Source organism: Cheilinus undulatus, linkage group 17, assembly GCF_018320785.1.
Source record: "Cheilinus undulatus linkage group 17, ASM1832078v1, whole genome shotgun sequence".
In the NCBI taxonomy this organism is placed as follows: domain Eukaryota; kingdom Metazoa; phylum Chordata; class Actinopteri; order Labriformes; family Labridae; genus Cheilinus; species Cheilinus undulatus.
Window position 1 is genome coordinate 3,135,164 of NC_054881.1, and position 17,167 is coordinate 3,152,330.

At 38.4% G+C, this 17,167-nt stretch overlaps 1 protein-coding gene across 5 annotated transcripts in view; it reads left to right on the top strand.

Annotated features, from left to right (window-relative positions):
• xrcc4 (X-ray repair complementing defective repair in Chinese hamster cells 4) overlaps positions 1 to 17,167 on the top strand; it is a 55,300-nt gene that overhangs the window by 15,576 nt on the left and 22,557 nt on the right. For all 5 annotated transcript variants that reach the window (XR_005993178.1, XR_005993179.1, XM_041810568.1 and 2 more), the window contains exons 4-6: positions 4,008 to 4,174; positions 11,045 to 11,176; positions 13,216 to 13,355. Coding sequence is in view for 3 of the 5 variants with exons in the window: in XM_041810568.1 (XP_041666502.1) it covers positions 4,008 to 4,174; positions 11,045 to 11,176; positions 13,216 to 13,355 (439 nt within the window). In the remaining 2 variants the exon portion in view is untranslated. The remainder of the gene's footprint in view (positions 1 to 4,007; positions 4,175 to 11,044; positions 11,177 to 13,215; positions 13,356 to 17,167) is intronic.

The window sequence follows — 17,167 nt, forward strand, 5'->3', positions numbered from 1 at the left end:
GTTGTTTTGTTGTTTCTCTTGTCCCTCTTTTTGCATCTCATGTCTGTGGAAAACAGGAATTTCTTTATAATACTTCAATGACGATCCATTTAAAAGTTGTAGAGACATTTCAGTCTAATCCACAGTAGACTGGATCTTTGCAGTGGGTGTTGAGTGTAGCTAAAATGTGTTTGATATCAAACTGATTAATGTCCGATCACACAGCCTGCTGGGCTGAAGAAACAGTTTGATATTTGTGCCGTTTGTATCATCATTTGAGTCTCTACTCCTGCAGAATCCCTCACATCCTCTCATTCCCAGCGTTTTCCTGTCACCTCGCGTTATTTACAACAATCTAAAAGCGGCCAGCTATTACTTCATCACCTCTTAGAAAAGCTGAGTAAATAATGGCTGTCTAAATAACAGCTTGAAATGGAAATACCTCTTCTAAGTTCTTCTGGCTAGCACTTCCAGTTGTTGCTTCATCGGACACACACACACACACACACACACACCCCCACCCCCACCCACCCACACCCACACCCACACACACACACACACACACAGGCAGTATTAAACTCTTAAAGGTTGCAGTTTGACCACAAACAGAAGAAGATGAGCTGTTGGTAAATGTAAACTATCTGACATGTAGAGCTGCTGCTCAGAGCCCGATGTTGTCCACAGATCTCAGACACGGCCAGGTCTGCTGGGTGAAGTTGGCCGGCTCCGTGTTGATGTGGGCAGAGGTTCCCCATGTCGTCATAGACGTGCTTCTGTTTCTAAAGCTGTTTCTGACTCTCTGATTCACACTAATTAGCTGCCGGACACTTTTATTTGGGGAGAGACTCTCAGAGAGCCGCTCCACCTACTCTAAATTTACTACAAAGAGGGCGACGCTGAAGCTGTGAATGTTAAAGTCGTTAATCCAGAATGAAAAAGGGGAGGTGAAGGCGGCTGACCACGACGGGATAGACTTACTCAGAGCCACGATGCAAAAACAGTTTTCAGTTACCAACAAATCACAACATCACGGCTGTTTCTAGAAATAAAGGCTTGTCACGTCACAGTGGCAGGAAGTGATTTCTACTTAAAGAGGCGCTATCAAACTGTCAAAGTTTTATGCTGTTCACAAATCTACCAACTGTTCCAATCATGGGAAAAATACAGACTCTAAGAGCTGCTTTTGAGTCCCCAGACTCAAAAGGTGTGACACATTCAGTCTAAAGTCTACAGGAGTTTTGTGCTCACATGCGGTATGTTTCCACCTAGCAGTCCAGTTCGTCCCAGGAAACCCTGATCTTGTTTGCAGTTCTACAGCCAATGTCCGTCTGGCCACACTCATTCCATTTGGCTCAGCTCAGGTATACGATCAGGTGTTTTTGGTTTGGCTTTTTAAATGTGGATTATATAATAATGGAAGAAAGGAAACCTGCTCTCAGATGGGAGCCAGCTCCTGTCCTGTCCATATAAAAGCTGTCTCATTCCTCAGTCACTGATCATCCTGATCAAATGCCCGACCCTCCTCAGCTGGTTCCTTTTGACGTAAAGGAGCAGCAGCTCTACTTCGAGATCCTTCCGGACTTCCAGGCTCCTCACCCTATCTCTGACCTCCGATTTCCATATACAACGTGCGCGCCGCGCTCTGGCACTTGGTTTGCTTCAACCGAAGGAGAGCAACCTCACCCACTGGAAGCGATTCTAGAGCGCAGCTCCGTGGCGCGCAGTCCTGATCAGCAGGAAGAGATCATGGGAGATCTGCGAGTTCACACAGGAATAGCATGTCAACAGTGGACTATTTTACCTTTTCGGGTTAATTTATCGTGCTTTCCGTTATAAGTCTGTTATGTTATTGCTTCCTCCACTGAGTGAGTACATTAGGAAGTTCAAAGGTTAATGTTTGCTAAAAGGATCTGTAGTTTTATGCAAAATTCTTTGGTTCAATATCCCCAAAGGTTAACTTTTCCTCGTCAATGGTGTTGTTGTAGCTCTGTGACCCTTTGCTGTCTCTGCAGGATGAGACGTAATGTTGATATAGTGATGATTTACGATCGGGAGTCCATGCATTGTGTTTTATTTTGAAAGAACCAGATGTTCTACGCTTGTGACGTCCATGGTTGATGCTTTCTAAACAACAGTGAATTTGCGAGGTTTGGCAGCGGCCGGAGCTGAAAATAGACCTGCAGCGTATCTGAAACAAAGCGGAGCGAAGTGTCGGTCCAGGCACACGCCGCTGCTGGTCTGGAGTGCCGGCTGTGGAAATTCTCTGATAGACTAGAGAGGGAACGAAGTGCTCCTGGGGGTAAACTGGGGGTAAGGCTGAGCCCAGACACCCTCCTGAGGAATCTCATTTCGATCGCTTGAACCTGCCATCTTGTTATTTTTGTCATTACCCAGAGTTCATGACCATAGGTGAGGGCTGGGACAAAGATCGACCGGTTGAGAACTGTGCTTTCCAATCCTGCAGAAGCTGCACCAATCCACCTGTCGATCTCACGGTCCCTGCTGCCCTCACTCGTGAACGAGACCCCAAGGTACTTGAACTCCTTCACTTGGGGCAAAGATGACCTTGAGGGAACAAACCCACCATTTTCTGCAGAGAACCACGGCCTTGGACTTGGAGGTGCTGGCCCTCATACCGACCTCTTCTCACTCAGCCACAACAAAAATTTTAAATTGAGATTATAAAAATCATGCAATAGCACATAGCCCGTAGTCAAAGCCTAGTGATAGTGACAAAAACACAGAAGCTTTCTGGGTAGAAAAATAAAATGCTTAAGAAGTTTTCAATAGTGCACACATTTAAGCCAACATTATTTTGTGGCTCATTTTTACCCAAAACTCACTAAATTCGGTGGAGAAACTGTACCCATCTGTTACACTGTATAGCCTAGCTTCCTGGTACAGCCAGCAAGTCCTTCTTAAAGGAGCAATGCTCACTAAAATCAGTGGAGGCTAATGCCACTACTACTGCTAGGTACCTCATACGACTCAACTTCAAGAATACTGAAACATCCCTTTAAAATTCTGCACATTTCTGAAATATGACAGTAATAAGCAGTGTTTTGAACTGACACTGAAACCAAACTGTTTCCAGCATTTTAGTGCAATTTTGGCTCATCCAACAGTTGACAGAAGGACTTGTTCTTAACTTTAGCACACGTCCTTAGAAATAGATGTAGTTCAGTGAAGTCTTGGTACCTTTTTCAAACTACTCATCATTGATTTCTGAAATATGAAGTATTCTGAGTCATCAAAGGATAAATTTTAAAAGTTTTTATTGTAGAATTGTCCCAGCCACCAAACTGACACTGAAACAACAACCGTTATCTCTCCTCTTATCCAGTCTGCACTGATACACACCTGCAGACTCACAGCCACGTCTGCATCCGTAAAGGTCGGTTATTTAGGGCGCTGCTGGTGACAGAGGTCAGCAGTGATTGTCCAGCTCCTTCCTCTTATCTCTGTGTAAACATGGCTGCGTCATATTTGGAGGGAAACTTAGTCTCCCAGGGGACGGGGTCTTTGTATGTGAGTGACTTGGAGTGAACCACGACGGCAACAACTAAAATACATCAGCACGTCAAAACTGACCAGTACATGGATGTTCAGACCATTTCTGATGATTCAAGGTAAGAAGAGATCACTTCAGAGTGATGAACCCACAGAGGATTATCACCCCGCTCTGCACTTCCCCTCAACTCTGGCTTCCTTTAATCTTTTTTACATGGTTTTGATTTTATGACCCACCACTCTGCTCTCATTAAACTCTCTGCCAGCGGCATCAGGCATCTGTTTGTCATGAAAAAGCTCTAAAAGCCATGCAGTAAACTACCTGAACAACTACAGCTCTTAGTAGCTAATTGAACTCTCGGTTTTATCGTGCACATTCACCAAAAAAATAAGCAATTAACTACTTAAAAACACAGCACATCTGACTGAAAGCACATGTAGTGACTGAAAATCAGGGAAACAGTGTAAGAATGTAGGTTCATATTCAGGTTGGTAGATGTTTTTGTGTTTTCTTGCAGTTCCAGTTGGGTTCTGTTGAGCTGAAGGCCGTCCCTGAGCCAGCGGAGGCGGTGAGAGAGATCCTGGTCCACAGTCTGAAGAGAGGAAACACTCTGCAGCAACACAACCACAAACTGACGGAGGAAAACCAAAGACTGAGACGAGAGCAGCAGCGCATCACTGCAGAGTAAATACACATCAGAAACACTACACGCAGTACACAACTCTGCCAACAGGGGGCTCTGAGTCAAAACAGAAGTAGAAGATGACAAGTAGAGTAATGGCAATGTGAACCAGGGAGGCTACTTTTAACAGCTTTTCTCCCTCACTGTTTGAAATTTATCCATGAAACCAAAACAGTGTTTTACTGTTCAGTAAATGCACCTTATGGAGTAAGGTTTTAAAGAATAAAGTCCTCGTTTAAAAGCAGAGGGGGGTCTCGAGACACTGAGAGGGGGTCGCCAGATTCCTTAAAAAATAGGAATATGTTTTTAATTATTAATTCAAACTCTATGTGTTACCCATTTATATTTTTTCTCTCATTTTACAGCTAAAAAGTGTGACAAGCTATTATTGGGTTCTAATGTTGAAGCTATTTATTTGTGCCCCTTTTAAACCACTTTTCCCCTCCTATTTTGCCACTTTTCATCATTTTGTGAAGTTTGATCCCAGGTTTGCCTCTTTAATTTAATGCTTTTTGCTTCTTTTGACTAGTTTTGCCACATTGTAACCCATTTTGGCCACGTCTTATTTCCATTGTCCCACTTTTTTGCCCATTTCTTCCACTTTAAAGCCTTTTTTTATTTGTTTATTTTTTACTTTTAAACCCTTTCCACAACTTTCTCTGCCCATTTTTGCCACTTCTAAACCAATTCTTGCTACTTTCTACATATTGTTGCCTCTGTTAACCCAGTATTGGCACTATTAACCCCTTTTCAACACTTTTTACAACCCATTTTAACCCCATTTGACTGTTTGTCATGCCCTTTTTTACCAGTTTAATCAATTTCTGCTAACGTCTGCCCATTTTTATGCCTCAGTTAACCCATTTCTGCCAGTTCAAACAATTTTTGGCACTTTTTAATTTAATGTCACCACCTTTTCACCCATTTGGGCCACTTTGAAGCCAATTTTGCCACTGTTAACCCACTGTTACCGCTTTCTATGCTTGTTTTTGCCAACTTCAACCAATTTTGGCTACTTTTGAATTCCCATTTCATCAACTTTTTTGCCCATTTTAGCCTGAAAAGTGCTGAAAAGTTTGAGAACCCCTGCCCTAAAGGACCGGAGAAAATAAAAGTAATACTATTTTTTAAATATCACAGCAACTGCAGACATGTTGTTTCTAGTCACAAGAGAAATTACACAAGAGTTTTCATACCTGATTACTGCAACTCCCTGATTTATTTCTTTATTTTTCAACTCTCAGGGTGTTAAATCTTCATCTGGTCCTTCATCATCACTGATAGCAACACACTGCTGCTGGCAGAGCTTCACCTCCTCCACCCCAGCCTCCTCCTTTATAACCTAAAGCTTATGTTTTACTCTCATTGTCACTTTATGCTGCTAAGGAGAACATTCCTGCTGAACTTACATTTATTTTTACTCCACATGCATCATCTTTTCTTTTATTTATAACAGAGTTTCTAACACTGAGGTCCATGAAAAGTCAAAGCATGCTGCTTGACTAACCCAGGGAGAATCTTCTGAGATTATCACGTAAAACTGAACATTGTTAAAGTATAATGAGGCCGTTCTTGAATAATATCAATTGATTACCTTACTCATAAAGTTGCTCTTGTGCTTTCAATAAGAAGATTGCATGAATGGATGCTAATGTGTTACTACAACCCAAAACCAAACATGGCTGTATTTAGTAAGGATTTCTGTCAAATGCTGCCGATGTATTAAACATCATAAAAGAGTCTTGGAAAATTTACTAAATGGGAATGTAAAATGCTTATTTAAATTTATGCTGTGCTAAATCATAAAATTTTTGTTTATACATTTTAGCTTTATACAACAAATCAGGAAATGTGACCTTAGAGCAGGGGTGTCAAACTTAAGGCTCAGGGGCCAAATCTGGCCCGTGGTACGGTTTCACCCGGCCTGCAGGATCATTATTATTTTATTATAACTGGCCCACAGTATGAAATCTGCAGGTTTCTTCTAGTATAAAAATGTAAACTTAACCTCAATGATTTAAAATACCCTTGTCATAAAAATGTGTTAAAGTAAAGAGTTAAAAATAGAGATTACATATTTTATATATACTGTATATTACTATAAATATTATTTTTTATCTAACATTTTGATATTTTAGGTTCACAATTTTAAATTTTGACGTCATGTTTTAAACTTCTAAACTCATGATTTCCAATTAATCTCATATTTCAACCTTTAAAACTCATGATTTTGAATTTTATCTCATATTTTGACACTTAAAAATCATTATTTTTTCTTGTATCTCATATTTTGATTTATAAAAGCTCATGACTTTGACTTTTTCCCCTCATTTTTCAACCCTTACAACCCATGATTTGACTTTTTTTCCTTATATTTTGACCCTTAAAACTAATTATTTTTTATTTTATCTCAGATGTTAACGGTTAAAACTCATGATTTATAATTTTATCTCATATTTGGACGTTAAAAAACATATTATTTTGATTTTGTTTCTCATATCTTGACCTTTATAACTCATGATTTTTGCTTTTAATCTCATATATTTGCCTTAAAATAAAAATTTTTTGGACTTTCAATTTCATGTTCTGACCTTTTGAACTTAAAAGAGTTTTTAACTCAGATTTTGAGCCTTAACTTATCATTTTGACTTGTTGTAATCTTAAAATCATTTGTCATCAGTGTTTAGTTATTTTTTCCCAGAATTCATCACTGGTGAAAATGAGTTTGACAGTTTATGGTTGAATGTTGACCGTGTTCGGCTCTCAGGTCAGACCTAAATCCAGAATCCGGCCCCTGCTGAGATTGAGTTTGACACCCCTGCCTCAGAGAAACTGAACTAGGCTTAAATCTTTTCACAGGACAGCGTTTATGTTCGTAGGATTTGAAAATGAAGTAATTTCCTTTTTTGGGCGTCCTGCATGAAACGGTCAAAATCACAAGTCTCGCTTCCCCTAAAATTCATCACAGGGTTTCTTCACAATCATTTCCAAACTCATGAATCACCGTGAGAGGAGTGAACGACCACCGCCAACTGTACATCGCTGTGAGCGATGGTCTGATGTCAGAGCGGTGTGAGTAGAGGAGCCTCTGTGAATCTAATGGTCTAACCCTCTCCAGCATTACAGTGGAAAACCAGTCCTGGCTTCGCTGCAGATTTAGGACATCAGCTTTAAAAGATAAGCTGCATTCTCATCTGTTTTTCATTTTGATCTGGCTTCCTGTTCATGGCTCAAACTTCAGATAGAAATCTATCAAACAACATTAAAAAGGGCTGAATGTTTTCCTGAGACTGCTGCTCGCTGTAGTTTTTATTCTTTTACTAACGAAGAATGGCAGCACAATAAACTAGCTTTCCCAAACTTCCCAGCCCAGTTGGAGCCTTGAGAATCTTCTAGAGTGGTGGTTCTCAACTGGTTGCCCAAAAGTGGGTCGCAAATGTGTGCCAAGGAAAAATGTGACAAAAACTCTATCTACAGAAGCCCTGAGTGGACATACAGTAATTTCATAGATGTATTTTTGAGGTTTTCCAATTACAATTAAGAGTTTTACAATAAAATTCAGTATTTTTATCAAGATTTCTACCTATTTATTCCCATTTTGTTGGGAAATACAGTTTGTTTAACCAATATAATGAGAAAATTCTTAGAGAAATGACCAAACTTCTGGCAGCTATTTTAAATTTAAGTCTTAGTTTTAGTCTTTAAATGAAATGTGTTTTAGTTTCAGTCACATTTAAGTCATTTCTTTCCTTTTTAGTTTTAGTCTAATTTTAGTCCATAAAAGTCCTCACATTTTAGTCTTTTCTTTTAGTCCAAGCATTTATTCACTTTCCTAAATCTGGTACCAAATCATGGTAGCGTGTTCTCTGCTCTCTGCTAAACCTTGGGTCCCTGCTTTCTACAGCTGAGAGGTCGAATAGATACAGATGCATTCTTTTTGACAGATTTACCCATAGTGGAGAAATATTACAGATTCTGAATCTCCGACAAAAACTACATTACATTTTAGTCTAGTTTTATATATCTTTAAAAAACTAAACTTAGTTTTTGTCAGTTTTACTCATCACAGATCTATTTTTGCTAGTTTTAGTCTAGTTTTAGTCATCACAGATCTATTTTGGTTAGTTTTAGTCTAGTTTTAGTCATCACAGATCTATTTTTGTTAGTCTTAGTCTAGTTTTAGTCATCACAGATCTATTTTTGTTAGTTTTAGTCTAGTTTTAGTCATCACAGATCTATTTTTGTTAGTTTTAGTCTAGTTTTAGTCATCACAGATCTATTTTTGTTAGTCTTAGTCTAGTTTTAGTCATCACAGATCTATTTTTGTTAGTCTTAGTCTAGTTTTAGTCATCACAGATCTATTTTTGTTAGTCTTAGTCTAGTTTTAGTCATCACAGATCTATTTTTGTTAGTCTTAGTCTAGTTTTAGTCATCAAAGATCTATTTTTGTTAGTCTTAGTCTAGTTTTACTCATCACAGATCTATTTTTTTAGTTTTAGTCTAGTTTTACTCATCACAGATCTATTTTTTTAGTTTTAGTCTAGTTTTAGTCATCACAGATCTATTTTTGTTAGTCTTAGTCTAGTTTTACTCATCACAGATCTATTTTTTTAGTTTTAGTCTAGTTTTACTCATCACAGATCTATTTTTTTAGTTTTAGTCTAGTTTTAGTCATCAAAGATCTATTTTTGTTAGTCTTAGTCTAGTTTTACTCATCACAGATCTATTTTTTTAGTTTTAGTCTAGTTTTACTCATCACAGATCTATTTTTTTAGTTTTAGTCTAGTTTTACTCATCACAGATCTATTTTTTTAGTTTTAGTCTAGTTTTACTCATCACAGATCTATTTTTTTAGTTTTAGTCTAGTTTTACTCATCACAGATCTATTTTTTTAGTTTTAGTCTAGTTTTACTCATCACAGATCTATTTTTTTAGTTTTAGTCTAGTTTTAGTCATCACAGATCTATTTTTGTTAGTTTTAGTCTAGTTTTAGTCATCACAGATCTATTTTTGTTAGTCTTAGTCTAGTTTTAGTCATCACAGATCTATTTTTGTTAGTTTTAGTCTAGTTTTAGTCATCACAGATCTATTTTTGTTAGTCTTAGTCTAGTTTTAGTCATCACAGATCTATTTTTTTAGTTTTAGTCTAGTTTTAGTCATCACAGATCTATTTTTGTTAGTTTTAGTCTAGTTTTAGTCATCACAGATCTATTTTTTTAGTTTTAGTCTAGTTTTAGTCATCACAGATCTATTTTTGTTAGTTTTAGTCTAGTTTTAGTCATCACAGATCTATTTTTGTTAGTTTTAGTCTAGTTTTAGTCATCACAGATCTATTTTTGTTAGTTTTAGTCTAGTTTTTGTCATCACAGATCTATTTTTGTTAGTCTTAGTCTAGTTTTAGTCATCACAGATCTATTTTGGTTAGTTTTAGTCTAGTTTTAGTCATCACAGATCTATTTTTGTTAGTTTTAGTCTAGTTTTAGTCATCACAGATCTATTTTTGTTAGTTTTAGTCTAGTTTTTGTCATCACAGATCTATTTTTGTTAGTCTTAGTCTAGTTTTAGTCATCACAGATCTATTTTGGTTAGTTTTAGTCTAGTTTTAGTCATCACAGATCTATTTTGGTTAGTTTTAGTCTAGTTTTTGTCATGGAAAAAAAGGCTGTTGATGAATAGTTTTAGTCGACGAAATAACATTGTAGGAAAATGGGCTTCAAAAGTGAATTTAAAGTGGAAAAACATGGGCATAGAATGGGAAAAAGTGGCATAAATGAACAGAAACAGTGGGAAAAAGGGGTTAAAAGCCACTATTTCGCCGATTCAGCACACATGCATTGATGTCATCAATAAATCATGACTGTGGAGGGCACATTCACCGGGTTTCTGTGTTGGAATAAAAGCCCCTGAAAATGATTGTAGTTGTTAAGTATAATTTATTTTGACTTATGCTGTATCAAAACAAATGAAAAGTTAAAATTATGCCACTTTGTGATCAAAACTGGAAAGTAAATGGATTTTCCAATAATAAATGATAATAAATTAACCACAAAAGCCCAACATGACATTTAAGCAACATTTCCTATCCTTGACATTAGAGATAAGTGTATTTTTTTAAGTCATAAATGTGTTGTACATGGTCTACTGAGTCTGTGTGATGCCCTGCTATCATTTTGCGATGAGGAGAAATGGAGTTAAGGAGGAAGTGCTGGGTCCTGATGCCTGACCAGTTGAGAACCACTGATCTAGAGTCCACCAAAACCTCCATACAACACTCACATTAGACTCTGAGTACTCTCCTCCATATTTTCAGCTCATCAACAGAGAATATCTATAACTTCTCTTCTTCTTTCTGGCCTTTTTACTCTAAATGGCACTGGAATTTACTAACAAACATCATGTATTAAAAAAGACCTGAAACTAGAGATCGATACCATAAACTCATCAGGAAAATATTTAGTAAGGGAATAAATCAGCTGACACATACAGCTATTTTATCATAGACTTCTATGCTATCAGTCTTCTCTGTAACCAGTGCAGTCTCCCTCTTCACCTGGAGGCTGAGCCCCCTCCTTATTAGTACACTCCATATTTTAGGATTAGGATTTCCTCACAATGATAGATGTTGAAAATCTTCAGTATCAGTAATCTTCCTCTTATGAAATATTGTTAAAATCCTGCAGTTGCAGACCTGTTTAGTTGTAAATGTGCAGCTCTTCTGGTGTATTGTGATTGATGTGTGTGTAATCTCTGCTCTGACAGCTCCATCCATCACTGATTCACAGAGCGGTGTTGTGTTCCACGTCCAGGAGACTATTCTGGACTGAGAAAAATAACTGTGATTTGAACCTGTGTGTTTTTGTTGTTTACTGCAGGATGAAGCGCTATGCTGTTGGTAAAGAAGTCCTGGAGGCAGAGCTGTACTCTCGCTTCGTCCTCGTCCTCAATGAGAAGAAAGCAAAAATCCGCAGTCTGCAGGAGACGGTCACTCACCTACAGGGAAGCAGGTACGCCACAGGCTTTATGTCTAGTTTTTCACTAAAATCACAACATTTATCCTCTCCAGAATTAACTCTACTGTTTAAAAGATGATTCAACACTCTTTATCACAGCAATCCAAGGAAGTGGGGCACTGTCCTTCATCACAGCCAAAAGAACAACACAATGCAAGCTGAAACATTAGTCCTTTGCACCTTTTTAGATGTCAGAAAAGTCTTTTGTGTTCCACTTTCCTTCTAGGATTTACCCGTGATAAGGGATCTATTGAATCCTTTTCTCTACTGGTCTTCTCTCAGGACCCACAAGCACCAAATGTCAGCCATTTGTGCCCCAAAAACAGACTTTATTATTCAAGATGATCAGATAGATCAGTCAAGATCGCAAGAAAACATCCAAAATGTGCTCTTTATTTCTGCAAATTTGAGCAGAATTAAATATATGGATGCATGGATGTCAGGAAACTCCAAAATTTTCTGTTTACCACAGAGAAAAGGAAATATATTGCTGCATGGCTGCTTAGGCCTTCTGTAAAAAATGATATAGATCAGTTGAGAACTCAAGAAAACAACCAAAGTGTACTCTTTATCACAGCTAAATGAAGTCAGATAAAATGTGTGGATGCATGGCTGCTGAGGACTTCCATACATCACAACATGAATTGGTCTAAATGTCAAGAAATCAACCAAAATGTTGTTTTTATCACACTAAAATGGAGTGAAATAATATATATGGTTGCATGGCTGATTACGGCTTCCATACATCATGGCATAAAAAATAATGATCCCAAAAAAATACCCATAATTTAGTCTTTAACCTGCACAAATGGAGTAAAATGAAGTAAATGGATGCATGGCTGCTCATGGCTTCCATACATCACAACATGAATCAGTCAAAATGTCAAGAAATCAACCAAAATGTACTCTTTATCCCACCAAAATGGAGGAAAATGAAATATATGGCTGCATGTCCGCTTTTGGCATTCATACACCATCGTCTTTTTCCAGTCACAGATTTGCGACCCATTACAAATGGTCCTATTTTGGTACCAACCCACCAGTTTAGATCCACAGTTTCAAACATCTCTGGTCCTTGTCTGAGAGCCCTGACCTCCACCTGTGGAGGGTCTGAAGCCCAAGAGCCTCTTCTTTTGTTTATTTGCTGGTCTTAGGGGCACACAGCCTAAACCACATGGTGCACAGCAGTTCTAGGCATGCTGGTCTATATTTTTGAAACTTGAGAAGGAATAATCTGGGCGCAGGCCCACACAGAGAGCACAGAGAGGTTGGATTAAGTGGCTTGATTATACATGAGTGAACATAAAGGAGACAACAAGACTCTCCATTTTTAGAAATCTAAAAATGAGAAAGAAAATATTGTAAAAGTTTTTATTATAACAACTGAATTCTTTTAAAAGACAACATGATTCCACCATCAAGGTCACCGTACGAAGACATATTGTACCTTTAAAGCTATGAGCAATCAAGGAAAGTTTTAGCTGCATATTTTCATCACAAGGGCTTTTTCTTTTGCAACACTTCCCTCGTTCCTCAACAGATTTCTTAAGAGGTTTTGATCCTGATTGCTGCAACTCAGATTCATTTCCTCGTTCTAATATTCCCAGGCTGTTAAATTTCACTTCATTCATTGAATTTTAGAGATTTAAAATGTTATATATTTAACAACTTTAAATAAAAAGAAGTTGTTATATTTTAGGATAGTTTGGGATATTTTTGCATATTATTTGAGTTTTTTTAAGGATTGTAACTTAATATCTCTGCAGTAAACTTCCCCTCTTCATTTCAGAGGTAAACGTGTATTCTCTCCCCTCATATTAATCAAACACACCTTAAGATTTATCTTTGATTTACATTTTTGCATCTACCTTTGTGGGCTGTAAACCACAGCTCTAAATCAGAGATGTTTTGCTGCAGATGCTGATACTTGATAACTTTTTGAAAATGATTCATACATAAGACTTAAACTCAGGATTTTCTTTTTCAATATAAAGTATTTTGACATTGTTTGAACTCTCTGGCCTCTGTTTTAGAAGCACTAAGGAAAATAGAAATGAGGATTCTGTAAAGTCAGACCGAACAGCTGATCAGGAGGAGGATGAGTATGGAGGCAGCACTGATGAAGAGCCAGAGGAAGAGAAGCCAACTCCAGCTCCATCTTCATCCACCAGAGGTAAGAACTCATCAGTGGGGCTTGTAGTCTGATTATGGGGAATCAAAACCTCTCTCTATGTCTTTTTGACTCTCTTGGACCTGATTAAAGGTTAATATTTCTGTATTATGAATCAATCACTTATTTTGATTAAGAAAAACACTTTAAAAATTCCTCAAAAAGGGAACCTTTCGAGAAAACGGTCATGTTTTGAGCCTTCTGACCTCATCAGCGTTCTGTTATCCAGCATGTAACTACTAATGGTGACTAATGGTGGTTTAATAGTGAGACAGACCTTCAGCTGCAGGAACTTAAATTTGCCGTTGTAACAAAAGTCAACATCGGGTCACATGATGCAGAAAATGATGGCTGCAGGTGTTGGAAACCACCTGGCGTGAGCGATGATGTAACTCCTCACAACATCTTAATAATAAGTGCCACAAAGCTGTCAGAAAATAAGGAAATTATGTGTTTGTGTGGAGCGTGACTGTGAGTGTGATATTTTTGGGGGAGCTGGTCGTCATGGCGACTAAGTGTGTTTTAGACGTTTTGGTGCCCAGATACAAATGATGACATCAGCGAGGAGTTATGTAACGGCGAGCAGAGGGCCTCCGTTAAACTGACATCCTGAAACACCTTTAAACACAAGCAGCTCCTATCGTTGACGTTTCACTTCATCAGGCTGCAGACGGCGGCTCCCAGGAGGTCGGCGTGTGATTAATGTGGCACCAGCAGGATGTATGGAGGGAAGGTGTGCGTTACAGTCGCATATACAACCTCTAAATATAATGGAGCTGAAGGAGGCTGTGAGACCGGGGTTTTAGGGGAGTTTAGCCCTCGTCACATCTGTTTACATCCCTGATTTTTTTCCACTTTCTCACTCCTTGAATTGTCCAGAGGCAGTGCGTTTGATGCGTCAAGGTGTCATGCGTTTCCTCTTGGTCTGATGAGGGAAAGCCTGCAGGATTTGTTGTTTCTGTTGCTACGACAGTGACTCAGACGGCCGCGTGCTGCCAGTCTGTGCCAGCAGATATAAAAAGAAGAGGATGGGGAAGTTTTAGGAAATAAGAGGTTTCAGTTTGTGTGTGCATGGTTGTGTTTTTTATGTGGTGTGTTTACAGGAAAGTGAGAGTTTAGATTCAAACAACAGAGCATCTTTTGTTGAGTCAAGCTGTCCTTGAGCCCATTCTGGTGAAGTAAGTGTGTTTAGAAGCATAGACAGTGCCACACAGGACAGTCATGGAAGATTAATGGGTTTACATTACAGAGAACAATAACTCTGTTTTCACCAACCATAAAGGCTATAATAGGGATCCTCCTATAATGCAAATATGTCAGGATTAAATTATTGATTCTTCTTCTGATATCATGGGTTCATTATTCAAACCTCTGGGACAACTTTTCAGTAATTCTGGTGAAGCCCGCTGTCAGCAATAAAAGGCTTCCTTCTGAGACTTCCTTTTCTGTGTGCTGCGCTGTCTACAATCCTCACACCTCTGAAGCAACGTGGTGTTCAGATCAAACAGATCAGTCGCACTTTAACAGTAAACAGTAAGTTACACAGAGGCTTCACTCTGGCAGTATGAACCTGAAAAAGAAGCTGATTTTCTCCTGATTTAGTCAAATGAGTGGGTCTTAAGTTTGCAGAGAAAAAAATCATGATTTTTAAAGAAGTTTACAGGATATCTCAGAGTTTCTGCTAGACCTTTTTGTCTCCGACCATTTAGAATACTGATCATCAACTGGCGACCCGGGGGCCATATCAGGCCCCCCAAAGCTTCCTGTCCAGCCCCCCAGAAGATCATCAAATTCAGAAAAGGAGGAAAAGAAGATGTTGTGGTTTTAAGCATATCCCTTGGCTTTAAATGTCTGCAGCTGTTAAATCAATCCCACAAACAATTAATATTGAAATAACTTTAGAATGACTCAGCATTTGATCTGTTTTTGCTGAAATTTACTGTCATAATTAGTATATATTAAAAAAAGGGTTAAGGTTGGCAGAAGTGCTGCAAAAATGACCACAAGTGGTGAAAAGGGGTTAGAGAGTAGCAGAAATAGGTGCTAAGTGGCAAAATGGGTTGTAAAGTGGCACAAAGGGACAAAAATTGGCAGAAAATGTTGTAAAAAGAGGTCAAATGTTGCAAAACTTGGTAAAACAGGAAAAAGGGGCAAAAAGTATCAGAATTTGGTTGCAAATGACAAAAATAGTGCAAAATAGTGTGGAAAGGGGTTAAAAAGCGGCAAAAACAGATAAAATAGTGGCACAAAAGGGATAAAACATGCAGGAAAAGTGGTTTAAATGGGTTGAAGAATGGCAAAAATTGGGTTAAAGAGGCGAAGAGTATCATAAATTGGTTACAAATGACAAAAAAGTGCGAAAAAGTGAGGGAAAGGGGTTAAAAAGTGGCAAAAATTGATTAAAGAGTGGCACAAAGGGGATAAAAAATGCAGAAAAAGTGGTTAAAGTGGGTTATAGCATTGCAAAATTTTGGTTAAAGAGGCAAAAAGTATCAAAAATGTATTAAAAGTGGCAAAAAAAAGTTTTAAAGTTGCAAAAATTGTGAAAGAAAATGTAATGAAAAGGGGTTAAAAAGTGCCAAAAACAGAATAAAAGTGTCACAAAATGTTTTATACTGGTACTAAATCATTCTCTGGGATTTTCAGAGGCCATTGTCAGGCCTGCTGCATTATAGATAATAGGGATAGAGCTCACTGAAAATACGAATACTACTACAATAATTTTTAAATCAGACCAAAATATTTATTCAATTTTTGTATATTTGAAAGTCCGACCCCCGGAGTTTCTGTGGAGACTAAATCTGGCCCTTGTGCGAATGTTCTTGATGACCCCTGATTTAGAACGACCACTGGACATTTACTTTAACGTTGTTGTGCTGCATTCCACAGCATCAAAACCAGGCCTGGGCGATTAATCACAAATGAGATTAAATCGCAATCTAGCATGCTGCAAATAGTAAATCGTTCTTTTTTGCAGCAGAAGCAGAGATTTTATGGACATTTTCAAATAATTGCAATTAAATAGGGCTGGGAAATTAGGGCTGATAAATACTGATCACTAACTGATTATACTGCAGTTACTGTAATGAAGGAAAGAGGGGCGACATTGGAGAGGAGATGGAAGATATTGTTTGTGAATCAGCTGAGGCAGAGGATGGAGGAGTTTTGCATCCTCTGAGAGAGACATGGACGGGGAAATGCACGTCTCATAAGCCGTTTTCACACAGAGATTCCACAATAAAGGTGAAAAGGAACGCCCGTCTCTGTTCCACAATGAGCAATTCACAATTCAAGGTGTAACAGAGCCGTGCATGCCTGAGCTTACACACACACACACACAGCAGCGTCCCATAATCAGATGGCAGCTGCTGCCTGAGCCACTGGTTTCAATGAAACTCAAAACTCTGTATTTCAGGGTTCAAAACTTTGTATTTTCTCAATGAAATACGGGGAAAATAACATGAACATTCATTTTCACCGATTAGATCCAATAGTCTTTTGTGCTCCATGTTTCTGAGTTGGAGGTCCGACTTTAAGCAGTGTCACAGCGCAAGTATTTACATCGGAGGTCATAAACTTCAGAGTAGCGAGCTCACTTGAACACATCGTGCAACTTTTCAGACGCTGCTGTGAGCAGAGATGTCTGCTCTCTCCTCTCCTGTACTGAGTGTGATCAGCTTTCTAACCTCGCAGTCTCTCCAGTTAATCCACATTATTCTTTGTTTTATCCCGCTATTGTTTTCTTCAGACTCGTTGAAAAGTCTGTTACGGCTCTGATACTACCTCTTGATCCGGATCAGGTGGGGCGAGATGGA